At 47.7% G+C, this 24,689-nt stretch overlaps 1 protein-coding gene across 1 annotated transcript in view; it reads right to left on the minus strand.

Moving 5' to 3' along the window:
* Positions 1-24,689, minus strand: part of MTBP (MDM2 binding protein) — an 86,740-nt gene that overhangs the window by 33,702 nt on the left and 28,349 nt on the right. The window contains exons 10-19 of the mRNA XM_063924448.1: positions 24,495-24,567; positions 23,539-23,656; positions 22,735-22,908; positions 20,508-20,612; positions 20,250-20,414; positions 18,962-19,055; positions 17,317-17,469; positions 10,810-10,905; positions 8,823-9,080; positions 7,950-8,181 (exon numbers count right to left, since the gene is read on the minus strand). Of these exons, the coding sequence (XP_063780518.1) occupies positions 7,950-8,181; positions 8,823-9,080; positions 10,810-10,905; positions 17,317-17,469; positions 18,962-19,055; positions 20,250-20,414; positions 20,508-20,612; positions 22,735-22,908; positions 23,539-23,656; positions 24,495-24,567 (1,468 nt within the window). The remainder of the gene's footprint in view (positions 1-7,949; positions 8,182-8,822; positions 9,081-10,809; positions 10,906-17,316; positions 17,470-18,961; positions 19,056-20,249; positions 20,415-20,507; positions 20,613-22,734; positions 22,909-23,538; positions 23,657-24,494; positions 24,568-24,689) is intronic.

Below are 24,689 nucleotides of genomic sequence, written 5' to 3' on the forward strand. Positions count from 1 at the left end.
AGCTATGAGATCCCTCTGCGGACAGCCCCACCGTTTAATTAACTGTTGAAACACCTGGGAATATAGGCCCCATTCCCCCGGATGGGGGTCGTGCCTGCTGAGGAAGTCTGCTTCCCAGTTGTCCACTCCTGGAATGAATATGGCTGAGATGGCCCTTGCGTTGGCCTCTGCCCAGAGGAGGATTTTTTTACACTTCTCGCATCGCTTCTTGTTCCCCCTTGTTGGTTAATGTACGCCACCACGTGGGGTTGTCTGATTGAACCTGGATCGCCCGATCCCCGAGGAGATGGGAAGCTTGCAGAAGGGCATTCTAAATTGCCCTGAGCTCCAGGACGTTTATCGGCAGAGTAGATTCCTGACTTGACCATATCCCCTGGAACTGGGCCCCTTGGATCACAGACCCCCATCCCCGGAAGCTGGCATCTGTTGTCAGTAGAATCCATGATTTGATACTGAAATTCCTGCCTTCTACCAGGTGAGGAACTTGTAGCCACCATCATAGAGAAATCCGGGCTTTCGGAGATGCATGTGAAGGTGAGACCCCAACCATTTGTCCAGCAGATCCAGCTGAAAAGGCTGGGCATGAAATCTGCCGTACTGGATTGCCTCATAAGCAGCAACCAGCTTGCCCAGCAAACGTATGCAAAGATGTATGGACACCTTGTGAGGACGGAGCACCAAGCGGACCATAGCCTGTATGGTCAAGGCCTTGTCCATCGAAAGAAACACCTTTTGAGACACCGTATCCAGTATAATTCCCAGGAATTGGAGACGTTGGGTCGGTTCCAGGAGAGATTTCTGAAAATTTAGGATCCACCCATGAACCGTAAGTAGGCGAGTCGTCAGATCGATGCTGTGCAGCATCATGCGCAGTTGCAGCATCATCTCCGCCATGACCTTGGTGAAGACCCTCAGAGCTGTGGACAATCCAAAGGGTAAGGCCTGAAACAGGAAATGGTCGTCCAATATGGCGAACCTGATGTAAGCCTGATGAGGGGGCCACATGGGGATGCATAGGTAAGCATCCTTGACATCCAGAGATACCAGGAACTCCCCCCTCCTCCAGAGCGGACACCACTGCCCGCAGGGATTCCATCTTGAATTTGAACACCTGCAGATACGGGTTTAGAGAATTCAGGTTCAAGATGAGGCGCACCGAACCGTCCAGTTTTGGAACGACAAAAAGACTGCAGTAAAAACCCCTGTTGCGTAACGGTGGAGGTACAGGAACCACCTGTCTGCAAAAGATTTTGAATAGCCTCTTTCAAAGTAACTTTTGCTGCGGGTAAAGCTGGTAAGCCCGACTTGAAAAACCTGTGAGGAGGGAGTGTTTGAAATTCCAGCCGGTATCCTTGGGAAATGAGATCCCTCACCCAAGGACTCTGCCCACACTTGGGCGAAGTGCTGAAGGCGAGTACCTGCCTGAAAATCGCCTTGCCGCCAAGGCCAACAGTCACGCGGAAGGCTTAGCGCAGCAGGGTGGTCTGGTCCAGGGAGACAGCAGGTGCAGATTTACGGGACTTACCACGAGAACCTCTGGAAGTGGTGGAGACCTCTTGGCCCCTGCCTCTGAACCTTGCCACACGAAAGGACTGCAAGGAGGGTCTGGTGTTAGAACGTCTAGCAGGTGGCGCAGCCAACGGCAAATAGGTAGACTTACCCGCCGTTGCTTGGGATATCCATCTCCTATATAATAGCCCAGATCTGTGACTCTGTGCCTGTATGTATAACGCTGGGCGTGGCTAGGAGCTCTCATTGGGTTAGCAGGAGGTCTATCACACCCAGCCCACAGCTGATTGGGTGAGAAATGCCCTCCCACACAGGTTACATCCAATGGGAGGTTCTGCCCACTGGCTGCTGTGTGTTCACAGAGCAGGATTAACAATGGGGCTGGTGGAGCTGCAGCTCCAGGCCCACACCCCAAAATAGGCCCACTGCATCTGCAGCATCATACCCTCCAACAATTTACACATAAACATTGGTACAAATGTGAAAAGGGGCGTGGCCACAGGTACAGGGCCGTGGCCACGACCCTTTTCCTATACTTTCAGTGGAAATATGGAGAGCCAAAAATCGGTACAGACCATAAAAAAAAAAAAATACTGTACCTGCCAAAAAGGTACAGTTGGAGGGTATGACACTGCATCTTCAGCAAGTCTCTGCGCTGCAGATAGGGGGGGAAAAAACCTTTTACTGCAGCATCCTATGTCCTGCTGCCAGTCCACCTGCCCCCTCCAGCATTAACAATCTCCACTCCCTAGCGGCGGCGCAGGTGGAACAGAAGCTGCTGCGGCCACCGGCATAGATGTGTATGAAAGCGGCGCAGCGGAAGGCTTTCATAGCCCTCCCTGTGCCGCATACCCTCTGCGCGTGATGTCACAGAAGTGCCTCCCCACCACAGCGGATCCCAGATCCCCAGAGGCCCTAACACAGCACCTGGGCTATTGTTAGCGCCGGTGTCCCAACGCGCTGCATTACAGGGAAGCAGACGCACTAAATAAACTACAGCTCCCAGCAGCCCTTAGCACTGAAGCATTCCGGCCCTTAGGGCTGCTGGAAGCTGTAGTTTATGGAGTGCATTTTCTTCCCTGTAATGCGGCACGTTGGGACACCGGCGCTAACAATAGTGACTGGCTGCTGTGCGAGTCTCCGGGAGAGCCACTGCCAAAGGGAGGACAGCAGCTTAGCTGCTTCCAGGAGGAGAAGCATTACCTGCCCCTCCCCCACTCGCAGTATCTCCAGGACCCATCCACGGCACCCACACACACCCCCCTCCACCACCCGTGGTGGCTCCAGAACCCCTCCCCCACCCGCAGCACCCCCGCAACAGCTCCACCCCCACCCACGGTGGCTCCGGACCCCCTCCCCCACCCCCACCGTACCTACCAGCCCCTCCCCCACCAGTGTGTCCCCTGGCCCCCTCCCCCACCACAGCACCTACAAGGCGATTCATCAGGCCCTGCGTGCACTGTTCACGCCGTTGCAAGGGGCTACGACCCCTTAACCATCGCACGCCCTTTGTCCGTGCAATATTTAACCACTCACACAATTATGATTGGAGGCAATACTCCATATGATAAAAATATTGCACACCACAAGGGCGTGCAAGGGTTAAGGGGGCATAGCCCCTTACGACGGCGTGAACAGTGCACGCAGGGCCTGATGAATCGCCTAGTAGGTGCTGTGGTAGGGGGAGTGGTGGGGGAGTGGTGGGGGAGGGGGGGCCAGGGGTAGGGTTTATTTAATTGGTCTCCAAACAAGACATCACCTGTAAAGAGAAGATTTTCTACACCATTTTTGGAATCCACGTCAGCTGACCACTGACGTAACCACAGAGCTCTGCGCGCCGAAACAGCCATAGCAGTAGTGCGGCCATTTATCTTACACAATTCTTTAAGAGCCTCGCTCATAAAATTTGCAGCAATCTGTATATGTTGCAGCAGAGTAATAACCTAAAGAGTCTAAACCAGGCATATCCAACCTGCGGCCCTCCAGCTGTTGAGAAACTACACATCCCAGCATGCCCTGACACAGCTTTAGCTTTCTCTGACAGCAAAACTGTGTCAGGGCATGCTGGGATATGTAGTTTCTCAACAGCTGGAGGGCCGCAGGTTGGACATGCCTGGACTCTAAACCATCAATAACAGTATCCGACCACTTGACTACTGCCCTGGAAATCCACCCACAAACTATTGTGGGACGTTGTGCAGCGCCTGATGCCATATAAATTGCCCTGAGCGTGGTCTCAATTGTACGGTCAGCTGTCTCTTTCAGGGATATAGCCCCTAGTACTGGCAGCACCAATTTCTTAGAAAGTCTGGATACAGACTTAACGACTGACGGGGGGTTTTCCCATACCTTCCTGTCCTTAGCTGGGAGGGGAAAGGTAAATAAAAACCTCTGAGGAATTTTAAATTTCTTATCAGGGTACAACCAAGCCTCCTTGGCCGGGGAGTTTAATTCCTTAGATACCGGAAAAGTTGCTGAGCATTTGGGTCTAACATTAAAGTATAACTCCTCATCTGGATCTGCCTCCTGATCCGGTATGTGGAGGACCTCTCTTACAGCAAAAATGAGAGCCTCCACCCCAGGGGACAGCAAGCTGTCCTCATCCACATCAGGCTGATCAGAATCAGACTGGAGAACCTATGTGAAACCCCTAGAGGGGGCTGAGAAACCTTCTTGGCATCTGCTGCTTTAGCCATGCAATCAATAGAATGCTTTAACACCTGTCTCTCTCTTTTAGCTGCAGCTAATTCTGAATGGACATTCTGAATCCTGCTCTGAACGTTATCTAACCAGTCAGGTGCCTGTGAGCTGGGTCCCGGTGGTGATAAGGAACACACAAGAGTGACTCCGCTGAAGACGGGGTTGAACTACAAGCAGCACACATTACCATGTCCACAGACATCCTACACAACTGTAAACAGCGCAGCTCACTATCCAAACACCTCCACACAGACCCCAGAGAGCCCTTGGAGTGACACTGAGGAGCGGACACCAGCACACAGCAGTATAATATGTGTAACTAAATGTATGACCTGACAGTAGTACAGCGGTGCTACCGCTGGTGTGCTCCCCCCATTACTATGACCTCCTGGTACCAGTACAGAGTCCTGTAGCAGCGTGGGTCTCCGGAGGAGCAGTGTGCATGCAGCCTGCTCCGCAGCAGCAGGACATGGCACCTTCCCGCCTCAGGTCCCGCTCCGGGAAGCCCCACCCCCTGTAATGGCGCGCGATCCCCGATCCAAATGTTTATACTGGCTACATTACAAACAACATCATATATGCAGACAGTACACACAAAGCCTTTGTCGAGACAATGAGCACTGAGGGCTTAGCCAGTTTGTCCGCAGCGGGCACCGCAGCTCTGGGCCCGTGACCGCAGCGTTACTTGCCGCCAAACTGCACCGGGGACCCGCTAACCGGTGTAACACTCACCGCACCTTGTACTTCTGCATCTGTTAGAGGGTGGCGGCTAGCTGCCAGCGTGGGCACACATACTAACGATGTGTGATCAGCACCTCAGGAGCTCAGTGTCCTGTCAGCTGGGATTATGAACCATTAACCCTCAGGAGGCTGGTTCGGTCCCCCCTCTAAGTCCCACGAAGCAGGTAGGCTTGTTGCCAACCAGGGCTACCTGAAAATAATAACCTAAAATAAAAACCAAAAGGAAACTCTCTGGAGCTCCAGAGAAATGCACCCGGCTCCTGGGCACATTTTTATAAACTGAGTCTGGTAGGAGGGGCATAGAGGGGAGGAGCCAACACACACATACACACTGAAGGTTTTAAAGTGCCAGGCTCCAGTGGACCCAATCTATACCCCATGGTACTAAAGTACAAGACCCCAGTATCCACTAGGTCGTAAGAGAAATAGACCTTTCTGTTACCCAACAACCTAGTTACATAGATATTTCTACCCTCTGTGCTGAGCTGGCACTTGTAAGTAAGAAAGAAATGGAAGCACCCGGATTACAGGAAGACTGCCGTAGCATACTGCACTTATTCTCCCTTGAGCGTCTGCTTGAAATAGAAGCCTAATGTTCCGCTGCATCAGAACAGAAATCCACCTCGACGCTCCCTAAATATAGCACATCTACTGATCATCTAAACGATCGCCCGAGCAACGCGCCCATCACTGGGAGCCGCACGCCTGTCGCCGCTTTGATGCTGAACATTAAAAGAAAGCTAAAATGGTACACATTCTACAGCCAATTTATTTCTCCAGATTCTAGACTAAATATCAAATGGTTATCATTAATAGGAACCCTAATGAGAGTTTGGCGGCAGCAGCAGCTCCGTCCGGCCCATTACCGGAAATAAACATGACAAGCCGGGTTACGCTAGCGGTTCCCGCGGCTCTAGATTGTCTGGGTGGATACAGCCTAAATTATTTGCTGTAAAATATAAACGTGACGGCGTATTAGCCGCCGGTGCTCGCACCCCTCCGACCAGCACTCAACTCCTCCATCTTTATTTCAAAGTAAAAATAGTAATTACGCGGCTATCCTATAAAAAGTAAATTATCTCTATCTTCTAAGCAGGGTAATCGCACGATCCCCACCTCCTCCTCCGGGATAATGACCACTGTGGAGTTTCTGACTGACAGAGCGCAGGTTACGCCCTCCTCATACGCAATCCTCTTGAATGCGCTTGAGAGCCGACACTAGACATAACACATCTCGGCGTCTTTACAGCACTAAGGGCCTGATTCCGCCCTGGCGGAGCCTTGGGAGAAATTATATGCAAATGGTAGTATCAGCCCTCCCCTGGTGTACTAGCGTTCGCCTGAGCGCGCTAGCACTGCGACGCCCACTTTCTGCATCTCTGCCAGCAGCGATGGTTGACACACTATCGCTGAATAATCGGCCCTTGCACCAGCTCTATGGCGGTTGCAGTTTCTGAATCTGAACCTGGCCTTTGCGTGAACAGCTGTGCACCGGAGAACACAGGCCACCTGCCCTCGCTTTCCAGCTTGATCGCCGATATTGTCTGAGCCAAACACAATAGGAGCTTAGGGCGTATACTCTGTGTAACGCAAGCGCCGTAGGGGTTTTCTGAATATTTTGCACAAGCGCGGTAGCTAATAATCGCTCAACTACATAAACATCGGCACTGCGTGCGGTTTGACTCAAGATCAGGCCCCAAATGAGGATTAGTTTAGAAACACATAGGGGTATATTCAATTGAAGTCGGATCCGACCTGGGCTATTCAATGCATTATAAATTCGACTTTAAAAAAAGTCAAATTGAGATGCAGGAGCTTGGAGCCGCGGGCAGACGGGGGAGAGCAGCAGCGCTACAGCAGTGGCTATATAGACGCTGCTCGACCCCCCCCTCCCTCCCTGCCTCTCCCCGTCAGCAGCGGCCAGGGAGAGGTAACTGCAGCGGCTGGGGGTACCTGTCAGGCGGCGGGTGACACAGCGGCGGCGTAGGACCTGTCAGCGGCTGCCGGGGTGCGCTGCCAGGAGCCTGGCCGGGGGGCGCCCATCAGAGGTAGTGCTCTGCAGCCCACCGCCCCGCTCCCCCGTCTCATGTCTCCACGTCCCTCCGCTCCCCGTCCCCGCATCACATCCGCCGCACACGGCAGCGTCCACCCGGCTCCAGCAAGCGAGGTCTTGCGTGCTGGAGCCGGGTGGACGCTGCTGTGACATCCTCCAGCACTGCTCTCCCCCCGTCTGGCTGCCCGCGGCTCTCCCCCCGTCTCCTCCTCTGGGTCCCTCATCTCAGTCCGACATTTTTTTATGCCGGACTGAGATGGCCGGAAACGGGGCCAAATCCTGTCGAATTTGGCCCCGTTTCCCTCAAAAGTACGTGTATCGGCAGCTATGCCGCCAATTCACGTATTATTCGACAAGTCGAATTCCCTGACTTGTCTAATAAAATTAGCTGGGATTGAATAGGTGGAACCACGATTTGACCTTAAAAAGTCGAAAACTGACGTCTTTTTGACAGATGGCAGCTTTCGACCCTAATTGAATATACCCCATAGAATCTATATTAATTCTACGTTCCATATGTATTATTACACAAATACAAAAAAAGAACACCTGGCAAGCACACAGGTGAGGAATAAAGCATGTGAATTTGCCGCTTCAATGGTGACTAAATATTCTCTGTATAGCACCGAGGTCTCAGGTACGATTCCCACTAAGGCCCTATCTGTGTATAGTTTGTATGTTCTCCACATGTTTATGTGGGTTTCTTCTGGGTGCTACGGTTTCCTCCCACAACCTACGTACACCCTGGTAGAAACTAACCCTGGTGTGTACGTATGATAGGGAATATAGATTGTAAGCTCCACTGGGACAGGAACTGAGGTGAGTGACTGAAAGACTCTATAAGCGCTGTGTAGCGTGTGTACTCTATATAAATAATTGCCAATAAAGTAATAACTATACAAGTCAGCACGGCGGAACACGTCGGAGGAAAGCTGGAGCATATTACCCGGTTGTGCTTCTGAGATCTAGACTCCTGTTCTGGTTTCACGCTCTGATTGGACTGAGCAGGCTGGCTACTCAGAGATGCCACCCGAGTACCGGAAACCGGGCGGGTAGACGCCGCCACTGGTGGGGCTCTGTCAGAATGGGGGCGGGTCACTCTTGATGGCGGCGGGTGAGGACCACTGCTTTCGCTGGCGAATGACGCCAGGGAATCCGAGCTTCCAGATTTCGCCATCCTGGAGTCAAATGTAAACGGAAAATATATAAGTATATTTAAGGAAATAAGGAACTTTTAACGCCAAAATTAAATAAAAAATAATAAAACTAGAATTTCTTTCAAAGCAGCGTACTATGGTTCCACTTCCAATCGCCCTACCCAAATCAGCAGCAGTAGCCCTGGTTTCACGAATACAACAAGGGGGCAGCTCTCTGCCTTCTCAAAGATCAGAACACTCTCCTGAAACACTCTGTCCTGATGTGTACATTCTAAAGTTCGGATTGGCTGCAGGGTGTTCTAACCCCACCCACTTGAAAATACCCGAACAGTTCTACACACACACACACACACACACACACACACACACACACACACACACACACACACACACACACACACACACACACACACACACACACACACACACCACAATGCTCCTACAAACAGCCTGGACTGATCTACACTCACCCTATTCATCGTGAAAACGCAGCGGGGGGGGGGGGGGGGGTGTTGGAACAGACTGGCTTCTGTTGGTACTACATGGATTGGAGGCACCCCTAATACTCCCACAAGCCCAGAGTAGTACACAGAGAGAGATACACAAGTGCCATGTACGTGTCAGACAGTGATTGCTGTGAATGATGAACCCCAGCTTCCTACCTCTTGCTGGCTATGAGACCGTCCAGGTCCCTGGAGCGCCGTTTCAGCCGCAGCAGGTCGGCTCCTTGCAGGGATTCTCCGTCCGGAACGCTGCCTGGCTCGGAGAGGAAAGCGGGAGACGGGAGAGGACTCAGGGCAAAGGGGAGAGGACAGCACTCCCTGGTGCATGTCGTCTGCGTCTCATAGCGAATGAGACGGGACTGTAGCTCTGAGAAGCCGACATCACGGTCTAACGCTTTCCGGTTATCGAGGCAGTACCTGGACAGGACAAAATACACATTTACATACCGGTTACAACAATATCCCTGAATGTTATACAGTAGTATTACTGTATGTGCAATGCATTAACTTCACGCGGCGCCGCAGTCAAGATACCCGCAGTAGCGAGATCAACCTTCAACACGCAACATCTACTCAGCTGCTCCAACCTATTATTCCAAGGATCTAAGCCTATTTCTTCATATTATCCTTTATGGAGTCCGTAGCTTAGTTTATAACTGGTTCAGAACATCCACTTCATTTGTATCCACTGGAGTACTTACCCTGCCTCGGTTCAGTCTATAAGACCACCAAAGCACACTACGTCCTGTTCCTTACCGAGACCTAGACTGGCCTAAATCTGGGTACACACCATGTGCAATCCAGCGACACGATTTAACTATACAACACATCCGCCGTACACACTGAACGATCCGCTGTACGATGTATCGTTACACGCTGCATGCCGCGTCTGCCGTGGAATAGTCCCATTGGGCATACAGCACAGCGATTTAATGAACGGCCAAGTACGACGGATCGGAGGTCCACACTATACTTGTACAATATATTGTTCCAATCCACGTCTCAACAATATATTGTAAGTCTTTCCCAACAATATACCATACACTCACTGTGCATATACTGTAACAGCACTGACACTCCTATGGTTCCTCCCACAGACAGAACACCACAGCATTTCCCCATAGCACTTACTGTTACATCCACCTACCTCCAGCAGCAGCCCTCCAATGTATACACTTACTGTACAAGCAGACTCCACCATCCGTATCGCCATCATTCCGCTACAGTATCTACCTCATTAGGCTAATAAGTCTAGAACACCATTTACCATTTGAACAACTTTTTACCCAACTTTGACTTTAGTGAAAAACAGCAAATTCTGCTCTTGAAGCACCGGCTCTTCCTAAGGTGCCACTTGGAATGAACAGCTATTGCCTTATTTCCAATCAAAACGGTAGTGAACGCTTGTAAAAGGAGACAGACTCCGTTAAATCGATTGAGGATACAATACAAGAATTGCCCTTACATGCAGAGACGTTGCAATAATTGACGAACTGTCCCTTATCAATCAGACCAGGTTAAATCAGGCTGTAATTCAACAGGCTCTAGAACACAAGCATTTAAAAGGGGGGTAGACACTAGAGAGATGTGTGCTCAGCGATTTATCACAGACCGCTCAGAACACATCTCTCCCCCCAATCAGCATCACCCCCCCCCCCGAGGGACCGATCACTTCACACAGCTCTGAAGTGAGCGACCTGCTAGATTGAGCCTGTATGCTGGCTCAAATCAAGCACCGGCGACAGACGCGCGGGGCTGCGCATCGCTATCGCTGGGGGGCATACAACGAGAGATCCGTGCTTAACTTCTAAGCAATCTAGTCGGATTGCTTAGAATTTAAGCAGGGATCTCTCAGTGTCTACCCCCCTTAACACATACATAGTACATAAAGAATTAAATGGCCACAATAATACCACACCAAAAAAATAGATAAAAACATACCTAACAAACATAATTCTCAGACACTAAAGAGTTTCTTCAGCTACATTTCAGATTAAAAAAAACAAAATACACCCACACCTTGTGAACCGTAAATTGCATACTTAATTTGAAGAGATATTAGGACGCACAATGCTAATATTTACATGCGACAATAGGGCAATTATAAAATTATAAATTGAATATACAAACTGCGTGGAGAACTTACTCGAGTCCATGGTAGTGACACTCGGAGGCTTTTCGGAAAGGTAGACCTCTCAGTTTCCGTGGGGTAAGTTGTGGAGTTAACAGAAACGCGTTGTCTCTGGAGGATAAAGGGAAGAGGAGAACGGAGTGTAAATGAGCCGTCTTTCTGTAGCATCTCCCATACATTACTTATTCAACACCTCACACCAAGCTCTAGAAGCCTCATGAACTATGGGGACCTGAAACCTCTGCAGACTTGGAGAACTTGGAGCCTGATGGGAAGAGACAAGCTCATCACACATACTGTATTGTATACTCGTGTTCAGCGCTGCGTAATGCTTTACCTTCACAGCTATCACAGCAGAACTCCCAGGAGATCAATGGGAATAATGGATGTCCCCGAAGCAGGCAACAGATGAAAAGATGCTAAATAAATAGAACTGGAGGAGAAAACCAATATCAGAGTACAGGGAAATTATATACATGGGCGGCAGCAATACCCAGGAGACAAAGGCAAACAAGCAAAAACAACTTAGAATTGCAGGGATTATTACTGAGACAATGTGGCCAGGCGCTCATTGTAATCATGGATTAAGGGGGTTATTCAGAGTTGTTAGCAAACCAAAAAAGTTAACAATTGAGCAAAACCATGTGCAGTGCAGGGGGGGCAGATGTAACATGTGCAGAGAGAGTTAGATTTGGGTGGGTTATATTGTTTCTGTGCAGGGTAAATACTGGCTGCTTTATTTTTACACTGCAATTTAGATTTCAGTTTGAACACACCCCACCCAAATCTAACTCTCTCTGCACATGTTACACCTGCCCCACCTGGTTTGCTAAAAACTCTGAGTAACCACCTAAAACGTTGTACTCTTGCACTGTAAAAATACCCCTGTTCTAACTTAACAATAAAAGTTATATCCCTAGGTTGCAAACCTTGGTTTATTAAGGGCTCTAATTAGGGGTGGTGAATGGTAGTATACGCTCATTTTGAGAGTAAATAAGTATTTGCTATGGACCAAGATATAAGATAATGGGGGGTATCCAATTACCTACGGCAGAGGTTCCCAAACGCGGTCCTCAAGGCACCCCAACAGGCCAGGTTTTATGTATATCCATGGCTCAGCACAGATTGTTAAATCAAATTGACCGAGGTGCTAATTAAGTCACCTGTGGCCAAGCATGGATACATTTAAAACCTGGACCGTTGGGGTGCCTTAAGGTTGGGAACCTCTGACCTACGGTAAAATCACAGAGGGTAACCGTCTTGCCGGTGGCTATCTAATTAGCCCCCATAAGCAGACAGGGAAGGGGGGGGGGGGCTTGGCTTATCGGGGATGTTTCTTCAACCGCCTCAGGCACGTGAAACCAAATCCACAAAAGCCGTCCTGTTTGCTGCAGCTGGCGTAGAGACACCGGTTCCATTGAACCTGTGTTTTCGGGAGAAAATGTATCGGAGCAACATCGGGAGGAACATCTGTTTTTTGCTCCCAATGTTTCTTTGCAGCTAATTGGATACCCCTAAAAGAATATATAAAAGTTTATTTCAATAGTGCTGCAACATCTGGGTGTCTAACCCGGGTGTGGTTCATAGGGTCGACCACTATTAGTCGACAGTAACAAGGTCAACAGGGATGCTAGGTCGACATGGTGTAGGTCGACAGGTCAACATGAGTTTTGAATGTTTTTTTGGTGTCGTTTTCTCCGTACAGTGACCGGGAACCCCAATTAGTGCAGTGTTCCCCTCGCATGGCTCGCGGGCTTCAGGTAAGGTGCCTCGCTCCGCAGGTTACTATTCCCAATCGTAGTCCATGTGGATTGTTAAGTATGAAAAAGGGGGGGGGGGGGGGGGATTTGGTGAAAAACTCATGTTGACCCTTTGACCTGTCGACCTAGAGGCCATGTCGACCAATAGTGGTCAACCTGAACATTTTCGACCTAGAGACCCTATCCCGTTCAATCCGTCACTCTAGAACAATAAGTATAATGACTCGCAAAAGATAAAAAGGTAAAACAAAAAGAAGAGGTTTCTAAATATAGAAAATGCTTCTGAACCGAATATCTAGCAACACCTAGTAATATAAATGTAAAATATCATACACAATACAAAAATGTAAATAAATATGAGCAAAATTAATAACGAAAAAATGAGGCCGCACACTGAGAAACGCGTTGCGAGTATCTGAGTGAGAACTCCCCTCTAGCACCATATTTTTATTTAGATTAGAGCTTGGACACACCCCTCCCTAGGGATCGCCATTGGTGGGCTGTCCATCGGCAAAAACCATTAATGGCACATAAACCATCTAGGGCGATCCATCAATGGTTTCTACCATTTAATGGACACAGCTGATTGTCGCGCAGCCTGGCCAGAACCAACACAAATGGGGGCAGGGCTTAGCGGCCCGCCCGGGGCAGGGGCTAAGCTTTGTGCCTGGGAGGAGGGGAAAAAAAACAAAAAACTAAACTATTCAGTTGTGGTCAGCCATCGATGGCAGAGAACCATTGGCTCTCTGACATCAATGGCAAAACCATCGCCCATCAGTAGTCGGCCATTGATATTTGACAACTATCGATGGCCATCCCTACCCCTCCCAAATCCAATCCTCTCTGCACGTATTACATCTGCCCCACCTGCGGTGCTATGCTGTTTTACCACAGTGCAAAGTGACTTGCTTGTTTTTCTTTGCTCAACATTTACTGACTGGCAGCTATATAGCATTGCTGCTTGGGCACACTAATGTACATCGGGTGACCGGCAATATACGCCAACTATAAGAAATGCAAATAATACAATGCATCATCTGCTGCAATGAGTCCACATCCTTCCTGTGCCCATAGCCAGGCATTGGTTATAACATTTACATGTGAGCCAGGCTTTCACATCCTATACATACACACTAGCACCTCCACGCCTGGAAAGTCAGACAAAGTTCAGTGTTTAAGTACACATTACATCGCTCGGAAACTTTCTCACGTCAACTAGAACGAGTTTAGCCACGTGTGAATGACTGCATGGACGTACGATAAACACTGTGCCAGAAAGGAACTTCTAAATGAAGACCAAGCAAACACGTCTGCAGCAATGGAAGCTGGTACTATCTTTTAAAATTACAAATGAAATGCATACGTTTAAAGAAGCCCCTATGTTTGCTGAACCAACATTCACAAGTAGGCAGCCAAACAAGTCACCACTACAAGTATTACGTACTCTGTGCACTAGGTATGTCGTTACTGCTTCCTAGTGAAATTATAGACCGGATAACAGGTTCCTGACAAAATGACGGCACCCTCTGTGCCCAGGTGACCCGTCCCCTTTAACGCAAAAAAGGAATTATATTGCTTACATACTCCGCACAAAGCGCCAGTCTTCCTGAACTCCTTAAAGGAATGCCTTACGCTTATGTTAGGGACAGAAAGTATAGGATAGAAACTACAATAAAGTAACCTATTCCATATTTATTTATATTTATTTTTTTAAATCTTATATACACCAAGACGGGGAGTGATAAGGAGGAATGTGTCAGTGCTCTTCAATTTATATTCTGTTTTTCTTTGCAACACCACACTCAGAGATAAAATGTACCTAACACATAAAAACTTTCAGACCCCATCATCTGTACTTTTTGAAGCATCCTATAGTGAACCTAGAAGGTTCAACAGTGACACCTACTGGCTAGACTGAACAAGTGCGGGTCTAGTCATAGTATAGCGCTGAATGTCTGTCAACTATAAAATATTCACGTATCATTCGGTACTCATTCATCAATTACACAAGATGAATGGACACTGCGATAGTTCATACAATAAGATCTTTAAATCCGCTGCAGTCACAATTCTCTCCCTTATCCAAAAGTAAGACTTTTTGGTCTGCTCCCTCATCAGCCAGCTCAGGACAAAGTTACTTTCACAAGGGATGGTAGAACATAACGAAACAACACAGTAAGAATAGATTGTAGAGCCAGTTACTTTACAGCCAAAGTACAACTGGCCAGTTTATTTCATCCTTGGTCTGGGCTGCTACTAAGTAGCAATCAGAAGAGAGTTATTACAGAAAGCTGCAAATGTAACACTGAAGGGGGGGAGGGGGCATTTATTTCCATATCCCCTCATCTTATTATCCACCCCAGCTGTAGCTGTGATGCTTATATTCATGTAACGGCCAACGCCACAAGAATCCGTGATCGGAATGCGATACAGGTTTGTCTTTTATGCAGCACAGATTATATCCTAATAGTAGATTGAAGCGGATTGGGAAAGACATCATTCAGTCACCTGCTGCTAAAGATATTTCACTTTTCAGGATATTTAAGAATACGGACATTTCATAATCGCACAGACACAATATTACTTATCATACATATGGAAGTATCTGTTGAGAACTCTCGGGTGTTAACAGATAAGTGTAAAAGGATTAAACAAAGCACCAGGTATCTACAGTGGAAACAGGTACAGATGCTATAAAGTAAGACAGAGGTTCTCAAACTCGGTCCTCAGGACCCCACACGGTGCATGTTTTGCAGGTCTCCTCACAGAATCGCAAGTAAAATAATTAGCTCCACCTGTGGACCTTTTAAAATGTGTCAGTGAGCAATTAATACACCTGTGTACCTGCTGGGTTACCTGCAAAACATGTACTGTGTGGGGTCCTGAGGACCGAGTTTGAGAACCCCTGAAGTAAGAAAATGGTCACATGTTGTAGTCAGGAACCTTTGTTCTGGTTTGAGAGAGAGAGAGAGAGAGAGAGAGAGAGAGAGAGAGAGAGAGAGAGAGAGAGAGAGAGAGAGAGAGAGAGAGAGAGAGAGAGAGAGAGAGAGAATGAATAAATACCTACCTACAGTACATACGCACACCTATATGTACATATACAGGGGAATCTCATAAGCAATGATTACCAATAAGCTGGCCCCATAGTATTGCTAGAAGTATATGCCAAAAATATGGTTAAATTGGTATTCCTATAGCCTTTTCCATATTAGTGTTCCCAAATGTGTTCAATTAAGTGTGTACAGTACTTAATACAGGGGTATACAGTATGTACTAAGCCTTGGGGAGGGATAAAGTGGACGGAGATAAAGAACAAGCCAATCAGTTCCACACCGTTTTTGAAAGTGACAGTTAGGTGCTGATTAGCTGGTACTTCATCTACGTCTACTTTATCACTCTCCAAGGCTCAGCACATAGATCCCTAGTATCAAAATCAGAGGAAAGATTACTTTGTCTGCTAGTGTACAACATTAGAAATATGTACGCACAGAAACAAAACCCAAACATGATCATTTCGAAAATACATATAAAATAAAAAAGTACACTATAGACTCTCTCAATACATTTCAGTTTCTACATTTTTCCAGTTGAGTGCATAAACCTTTGTTACAGACTTTCACACTTTGTGGATATAAGAGGCAGTCAAACCGGGGTTAGTACTAGTGAAGATGTGAAGTCTAATGTATCCCCGTATATATATCACCAAGAACAACAAGGCCTGACGGGCTTCGCTGCGGGTGATCTGCAGGTAAAAGCCCTTTTACTGCCCCACACAGGTGACTGAGTGCAGGAATGGTAAACAGCTGACAGGAGGGAGGATCAGGCAAGTCAAGGTCAGGGTCACAAACGAAGGTACGAGCCAAGGTCGGGGGGTCATAGGTAGAGGTTCAGATTGAGGATACAAGCCAAGGTCAGGACACTGGAATCAATCAGACAAGAACAGAAGTAATGCCGAAGCGCTAGCAGAAGACATGATACTCTGGCAGTAGTATGGTGCACAGAGAGGGCTTAAATAAGCAGCGCTGAGTGAACCGGGCACCATACTGCCGTCACAGAGCAGCCCGTCTAAAGGAAACTGCAGTTATACATGCCAACCAGAGCGCACTCCAAACACAGCACAGCCAGTAAGGCTCACCACCCGTCCAGTGGATGACAGCCACGGCTTGTAAGGGCAAGAGGGAGCCAGCGAATGAACCCCACGCACCTGCCCTGACAGTACAGGGCAGGACAGATACCCCCACAGTGCCTAATACTTGATTTAGGAGACCCTGTTCTGCATAGTAGCAGTGAGTGAGTCCATTCCTACATCAGCGACAGACTAGATGGGGAAGCTGTGGGTGCAGTTATTCGTTACTTCTTCAAAAACTCACAACAATGGAAAGACACATACCATATCACCGAAGCTGGAAAACTTCTCAGTTTAAGTAAATGGACGGTTTCCTCCATAAACTTTCTATATTGGAGTTGCTTTGACTTGTTCTTATACCGAAATACTCATTTCACCACTGAGATGTGTAATAACAGGGTCACGTATCAATGTCTCCCACTAATCGAAGGTTTCGATTTACAATATATAAATATATATTTTTTAAATTTTACAAATACCCAGCACCTGTGCAGTTACTTATTGTGCAGGTACAAGACAATGTAAATCCACTATTATCCCATCCGATTGGCTGCAGATTAGGGATGAAGGCGGAGCTATGCTATAACTACCCAGTCACACACACAATTGTAAGAAACAAAAAGAAACAACCTTTACCCTCTTAGAATTTGCAAAGGTTGGAGCTCCCCAATTGCTGCCCCTTGCGGAGTGAAGTATTTCAGCAACTCCTTAGCGTCTAGAGTCATTCCTTCTTTCCGGGGTTCCTTCCGGCCCAGTAGCTGATCTGCAGAGCTGGAGAGTATAGATGCCCTGCAAAGTAACCGAGACGTCAACACCAGCTGGTATGACCATATAGTATTGCTAGAAGTATAGGCCAAAAATATGGTTACATTGGTATTCCTATAGCGTTTTCCATATCCGTGTTTCCAAATGTATTCTCTTAAATGTGTAAGTAACACGGGGGTATATGTACTAAGCCTACTAAGATAAAGTGCCAGCCAATCAGCTCCTAACTGCCATGTTCCAGACTGTTTTTGAAAAATGATGGTTAGGAGCAGATTGGTTGGTACTTTATCTACACCAACTTTATCACTCTCCAAGGTTCAGCACATAGTATCAAAATCAGAGGAAAGACTGAAATAAGAGAGCAGTTCCCACACACTGCATGTAATTAAAGGGTGAACCTGCCTGATACCAGCGTTGTATTAATGCACAAGGTTCCGACCTGCCAGTTTATTCTCCCCTTAAGTATAATTTACTAAGTTGCAGTGTACTTTTTCTTCAATCATTCAGTAGCTATTTACTATACTGCATAGCATTATGTCATCTAGATATATACAGCACCTACACGGTCGTACATAGGGGGTCATTTTGACCCGTTCGCACGCAGCCCAGCGCCGTTGCCCAACGACAGCAGTCGCCAGGCAACGACCAGAAGAGAGAACAAAGTGATCGCTGGCGCGATCGCAAGAAGATTGACAGCGGGGAGGCGTTTCGGGGTGGATAATCACCGGTTTCCGGGCGTGGAGATCCGAATGCAGGCGTGTCCAGGCGTTTGGAGGGTGGATGTCGGACGTCAATCCCGGGACCTTCGTCACTGGATCCGTTGCAGAGGGTAAGTAGGTCTGACCCTGGTCTTGGTTTGCAGGAAACTTTTTTAGCATAGCAGGGCTGTACAAGTGATCGCAGCCCTGCTATGCTAAAATACACTCCCCCATAGGCAGCGTCAAGCTGATCGCACGAGCAGCAAAAAGTTGCTACGTGCAATCAACTCGGAATGAGGGCCATAAAGACATAACTCGTACAGGTACATCTTTGTTATACACCACTTATAACGTTATTCCCGCCTGGGTATGTTACACGTATAACTAACCTTTGCCTTCTACCCTGTCCTCCTCCCACATACATTTATTTTCCCCTAAGCCTAGTTCTCTCACCTTATGGATCAGGCTGTATTGTGCAACAGGATGGAACACTTTTCCCAAAACCCAAATATACAGAATCATGTCAACTGCACAACTAAGATTTAGGGGAAGATGTATTAAGCCTTCTAAAGAGTGAGCCATGGGAGAAGTTGCCGTAACAACCAAACAGCTGCTACCTATCATTTTATAGAATGCACTTGATATAAATGCTAGCTAGAAGCGGATTGGGTACTTTCTGAAACTTCCCTTCTCAAAACGAAATATTAGTGAAGCACGGGCGGTCTGTCATGTGACCACGTCAGCACCATTACATTCCTTTCTATAACAGGATTCACAACCAATTCCAATAAACGATTTATGACGTAATTCGCCCTTACCTAATTCTCTGCTTTATTTTTTCAAAGTTTTCCAAATTCTGAAGAACGTTTCGCTCCGGCCATTCTGACGAATTTAATCCAGTCGCCCTGGGTTCTAACAGAGAACAGTGACAGTAAGACAGCGGCTCATTTACAGAGCTGAACCAGGGGAACATGCACTAGGAACCATCACAGCAGTCACTGTAAAATTCCCTAATAGCGAAACTGTTGCAGGACATGCTGGGAGGTGTCGTTTCAGAGCAGCTTGAGCGCCACAGGTTGGCCAAGCCTGGTGTAGATATTCTCAGACTGTGGACAGGTAAAATGTTGACATTGTCAAAATGATGGTTATACCGTGGGCGTGAGGGTTAGACCGTGGGTGGAGAGGGGGGTAATAAGGGAGAAATACTCACCAGAACACCGGAGGATCGGAGGTCTGTCCCCGGAAGTCACAGTCACATGACTGCCAAGACTCAGAAAATGCCACTGGAGCCCCCTGCATCCATCAGGAGCAGGTAAGTCACCACTGGGTATCCATGGACAATATATGTCAACATTTCATCAATGTCTACATGGTCAGTGTCAGCACTGACTGTCGACATATCATACCACGCCCATTTGTTACAATATGTTGCTAAATTAGAGTAAAGCCGTGGCACATACATACATACATACATACATACATACTTTTGGGAGCCTCTTTGCTTTTAGGCATCGCCACCAAATAGTACAGTTCCTTCTTTCTAATTAAGTCATGGAAATGTGCCGAGGGGTAGAGCCTGGGACAGTTTTAGTAAAGTGTTAAATATTAAACGCTATTAGGGGGCAAATCAAATGTTCTTTGGGCACCCATCAGACCAATTCAATTGTTTCTCTAATGGGGTGCCCAAAAACACCGGGTTTAGCCGAACAAAGCGACTAAACCAGACTAAAATAGTGCATGCAATGCGAAAAGTCCTGTTTAGGCACCCAAAAGGGACGAAGCGCTTATTTCTGTCTGCAGGCAGCAAGCAGAAATGTAGGCACCAGCAGTGATCGGGCTCAAACGGCAAACTGAATTGCTGCCGTCAGGCGTCACTTAATGGCAAACATCTTAAAAAAAAACAACAACAAAAAAAAACAACACATTTGAATCGCCCCTTAGCCTCAGCAACTTTAATGCAAGTGTTTAAGGTATTATATTTGTGACCGTCCGGCCAACAGCTCCGAAACGTTGTACCTTTATTATAATACAGCAAACACACACACACACTGCAATGAGGCACCGCAGAACTTTAGCGGCATGTCATGGTAAGAGGCAGACACTTACCTGTACGGGAAGCCCCCGTTGTGTTTGGCTCGCGGTTCTGGTGGATGACAGAGCTGGTCACGCTGCTCTCGCACATTCCAAACACACTCTCGCGGGTAAGCTTTAACAAAGTCTTTAACGAGCCAACGTTGACGGGTGCGAGCTGTTGAGCCGCTTCTAGTCTTTCTAAAAAGTAAAATTTTGGTTATAGAAGAGTTTATTCTATGTATTTAAAATAAAAAAATAAAAAATGTTCTTAATGTCCAATCTAGCACTTACGGAGAAACTCTTTCATGACCAGTGCCTCAGAACGGGCTACGCGCTTCTCTCGCTTCATAACCTGATCGCCGCAGAAGTGGGGGAGACCGGTCGCTGCGCTTACAGCTAGGGAAGAGAAACATTTAGTACTGTAGCTGGATCCCTGTTGGCTTTAAAAATAAAAAAGTATACGAGATAAGAACAGAAGTTACTGTACAAGATGATCTTTGCATTATTACTGGAGGGTAGTGGGTTTGAGGGGAGATATATGGCAGTTATGGGAACACTATACAATAACCCACGCTATTTCTGGATTTAATCTGGGAACAGCATAAAGAAATAGCAGGCGGCCAAACGAGTCTCTTATATGATGTAAATGACAGCTGCCGTCCATGTCACAAGCCAAGCATACACTATTTGAAATCCGCTGCACAGATATTATCCTCAGGATACGGAGCCCGATTCAGGTCCGGACATTAGTGCACGCGATGGCGGACGCAGTACAGCATCAGCTGGTCAGTGATTGGCCGTCTGATGCAGTTTGGGAGCAGGGAGGAGGCGGCGACAGTCAGTATCTCAAAATGAAGGCGTTCCACAGCCATTGTTAGGGAGGGACTCGGACCTACGGCGGCCGCCTTGCCCGACCCCACGGGTCATGTAGCCGGCTGACCGCATCGCAGATGATCCGATGCAGCATCCTAGCACACAGCTCGGATCAGTAATGTATGCAGGAGTAACTTATATCACACGCCTCCAGCTGTATTACCATATCAGCGCCGTCACTGCCGCTTCCACGTGAGCAGGCGCGGAAGATACTCCGACCACATCTGAAATGGGCCAATGGGCCTCCAAAATGGGACCCGGTAATACAGTTTCTCTGCATCCTAGACCAGGAGTGGACAGGACAATCCAATGCTTCCGGTGTCCATGAAAACGGTCTAAAATAGCAGGTGGGTGATTGGTCGATCAGCTCCTGAAGCAACGTGTTTAAACGCGGTACCGCCATCTCTTTCAATGACATAGCTCTGGCTTGTGCTTCCCAAGCGTTCTGTCAGTGACCTGGGGCAGGTGTTCTTATCACATCCCACCCAGAGATACATCACTACAGCGGCTGCACTAATAGGCCCTACACACTTGCTGATGTGTGCGGCCGATATGAACGATAAATTGTTCATATCGCTCAGTGTGTAAGCGCCAACGGTGAACGTTGTGCGGCCCTGCGCTCGTTAATCGCTGGCGCCGTCTCGTTTATGCCTGCAAGCCAATACGGACAATATCATCCATATTAGTATGTAGGGCTATGGGGTCAGGTGACGTCAGGGAGTGAAGAGACTTCCCTCCCCCCGTCATACACCCACCCACCGCCGGGTCATCCGTCGGGCAGCTCGGCTAATGTGTAGGGGCTATGAGCGTACTCTGCTGCATAGACATAAAGTAGACGTCCGCTCTCACGCATATAGACATACAGTAGATGGAAGACTGGACTGTTCATTTCTACACCTGTCTTTATTCTGTGCTTGTGTGTGACGTTACGGATGTTACCGTTCCTCGCTAGTGTTACACGTATCACAATAATCCTCTGTAGTGTATCATAAGATACAGATCACCTGATCACACTGGATCACCACGTTAGTTTTGGACTATCATACTTTTACATAGGACAGAAGACAGGCGCGTCGGAAACCGTCATTACTCATGGGACGTATATTTGGTTGACGTTCAAACGTCGGGATTTATGATTTCATGCGACATGTTGATAGTGAGCAAATCGAAACGGATTTAGTATCCACATGCTAACAAAGGCGACAATCGGTGGTGCGGTGATACGGCTGTTCCGGTAGCTGCTGCTTTAGTCGCAGTTCTGAGACATTCACTACGACCTGCGACTGCAGCGGTAAGTATGTCCCTATCCCCAACGTCGGCATTTTGATAAATGTCAGCAGTTACATGACGACTGCTTCCCCATAGGACACATACAAGGCCAGATCAGATGAGGGACGTATGGTGCGGCTGGCAGATTCCCGCAGCCGCCGGAACGATCATCACTAAGGGCCTGGCAATCCTGTATGGGACTACAGTAACAATATGGTTGGCGTCCGATCATTTTAATCAGTTCCATCTTAAGAACAGAAATAAGACATAACACGGTCAGTGAGATTGCAGAGACCTGTAACAGCAGGGGAAGTAATTACATTAATCCGAGCATGGGAAAGGAGGCATTAGATGCAATAAAAGGACATGTGCTTACTTGTCTCATCGGCTTCAGGCTTCTCTCGCAGCCGTCTGTGCAGTAAAATGAGGGACGCTGCCCCATTGATCTGGCTGGCGGAGTGAAGCATCGTCGCCTTGCACACTCCCCGGCCTTTGCCTTGAATCAGGAAATAGTAGCTGCAGAATTCTCCTTTCAGCTCAATGCCTGGCGCTACACAGAACAGAAACAATTACTGAAACCCACAAACGCTGCATTACCGTTCGTCTTGTGATCTTATGCCTGACTATAGACTAATTACAGAGCTGAAGAGCCGCTACACAGGGAACAGCTGGAAGAGTTTACCATGATCCCGCTCTCATTATGTCTTATGCCTTGTGAGACAGCAACAGGTCGCAGCATGGCTAATTACATACCGGCTAATTAAATACTGCACATCAGTCACTTCGGAGGCACTTTACACTAGGTCTACACATCTATGCAGCATAAATTAAACATCGTACATAGACAAAACTTGCAAATATTTCCATTGTGAGGAACAATAGTACTGACTATATTTTAGGTTTCATGTACTAGTGTTCAAACTAGCACCCTGCACCGGTCACAACCCATGCAGTTTGCTCTTTCCTGTCTCGGGTGTCACTTTGTGCTCTGGTGCTTCTAGTACACTCTGGTCTGTCTCTCAGTGCGGAGATGCAGACTAGAGTGTGGTAGATACACCAGAGCAGAGAGTGACACCCCAGGCAGGAAAGAGGTACTGCATGTGTTGCGACAGATGCTAGACTGAACACTACATACAACAGTCACATAGAGATTATACAACGTAAAAGCAAATACTGTTACCTTGTATTTCTTTTGGTTTCCGGGACATATACTCTCTCCATTTCCTGGTACTGCGCTGCGGCGCGGGCGGCAGAGGAAGGCTGCAGACATTACAGGATAGCAGAAATATAGCCCCTGCCTAGAGGACAGGAAAAATTTCATTGTTATGTTCCGTTTCACACATTTAGGGTCTTATTCAGAGGAGATTGCAAATACTGCCGCAGCTGCGAAGGTGTACGCAGATAACGGCCCAAGACATGCAAATATCGCAGCCGTCTGGATTTGTATTAAGTCACCCATTGGTGCCTGCGCAAATCCCAGCAGCTACGTACATAGACGCAGAATTACTCGCAGATCAGTTATTTGTCAGGCACTAAGTACACAGAAATTATAGTTTATTTATTTTTTTGTTTTCACATATGTTAAACCAAGTTCTCTTTTTTTGTTTCGGGGGTTTGGGTTGCTACTACGGGCAGAGAGGCAGGTGCGCAAAGAGCTGGGCCGCGGGCGGAGAGGCAGGTGCGCAAAGAGCTGGGCCGCGGGCGGAGAGGCAGGTGCGCAAAGAGCTGGGCCGCGGGCGGAGAGGCAGGTGCGCAAAGAGCTGGGCCGCGGGCGGAGAGGCAGGTGCGCAAAGAGCTGGGCCGCGGGCGGAGAGGCAGGTGCAAATCCTCAAGCTTAAAAGAAAGAGTAAAAAAAAAAAAGTAAAGCGATGAGCCTAAGGGCAGAACCGCAGTACAACCCTGAAGAAACTGAGTTCTCGCAAGTGCAACAATCTGCAGGCTTTAGGTATAGACTTTGTTCAGCACAGGTAGCTTAACTATTACCTCACTAAGTTTGATTTACACACATGTGCTGAAGCAGGGATATCCCTAATGCCTGCACTATGAATGGGCCATGAGAACTGGGTTTGGGAAACACTGTTCTAGGCCTAATCACCTCATTGTAATTATGTGGGGAGTAGAACACAATCATGGTACCTTGTTATTCAGCGAGCACAGCTGCTCCAGCATTAGTTTGGATTTCCCTTGTACAGAGTTTTTCGTTAAACATCTAAGACTCCAATTAAAGAAATAACTTAATATTTTCCCGCATAATGGCGTCCTGATTACAGATGTACTTTCCAGTGATCACTATCTAGAAATTGGCATTAAAAATAAGTTGTCAGTCTACTG

This window comes from Pseudophryne corroboree, chromosome 5 (assembly GCF_028390025.1).
Source record: "Pseudophryne corroboree isolate aPseCor3 chromosome 5, aPseCor3.hap2, whole genome shotgun sequence".
NCBI lineage: Eukaryota > Metazoa > Chordata > Amphibia > Anura > Myobatrachidae > Pseudophryne > Pseudophryne corroboree.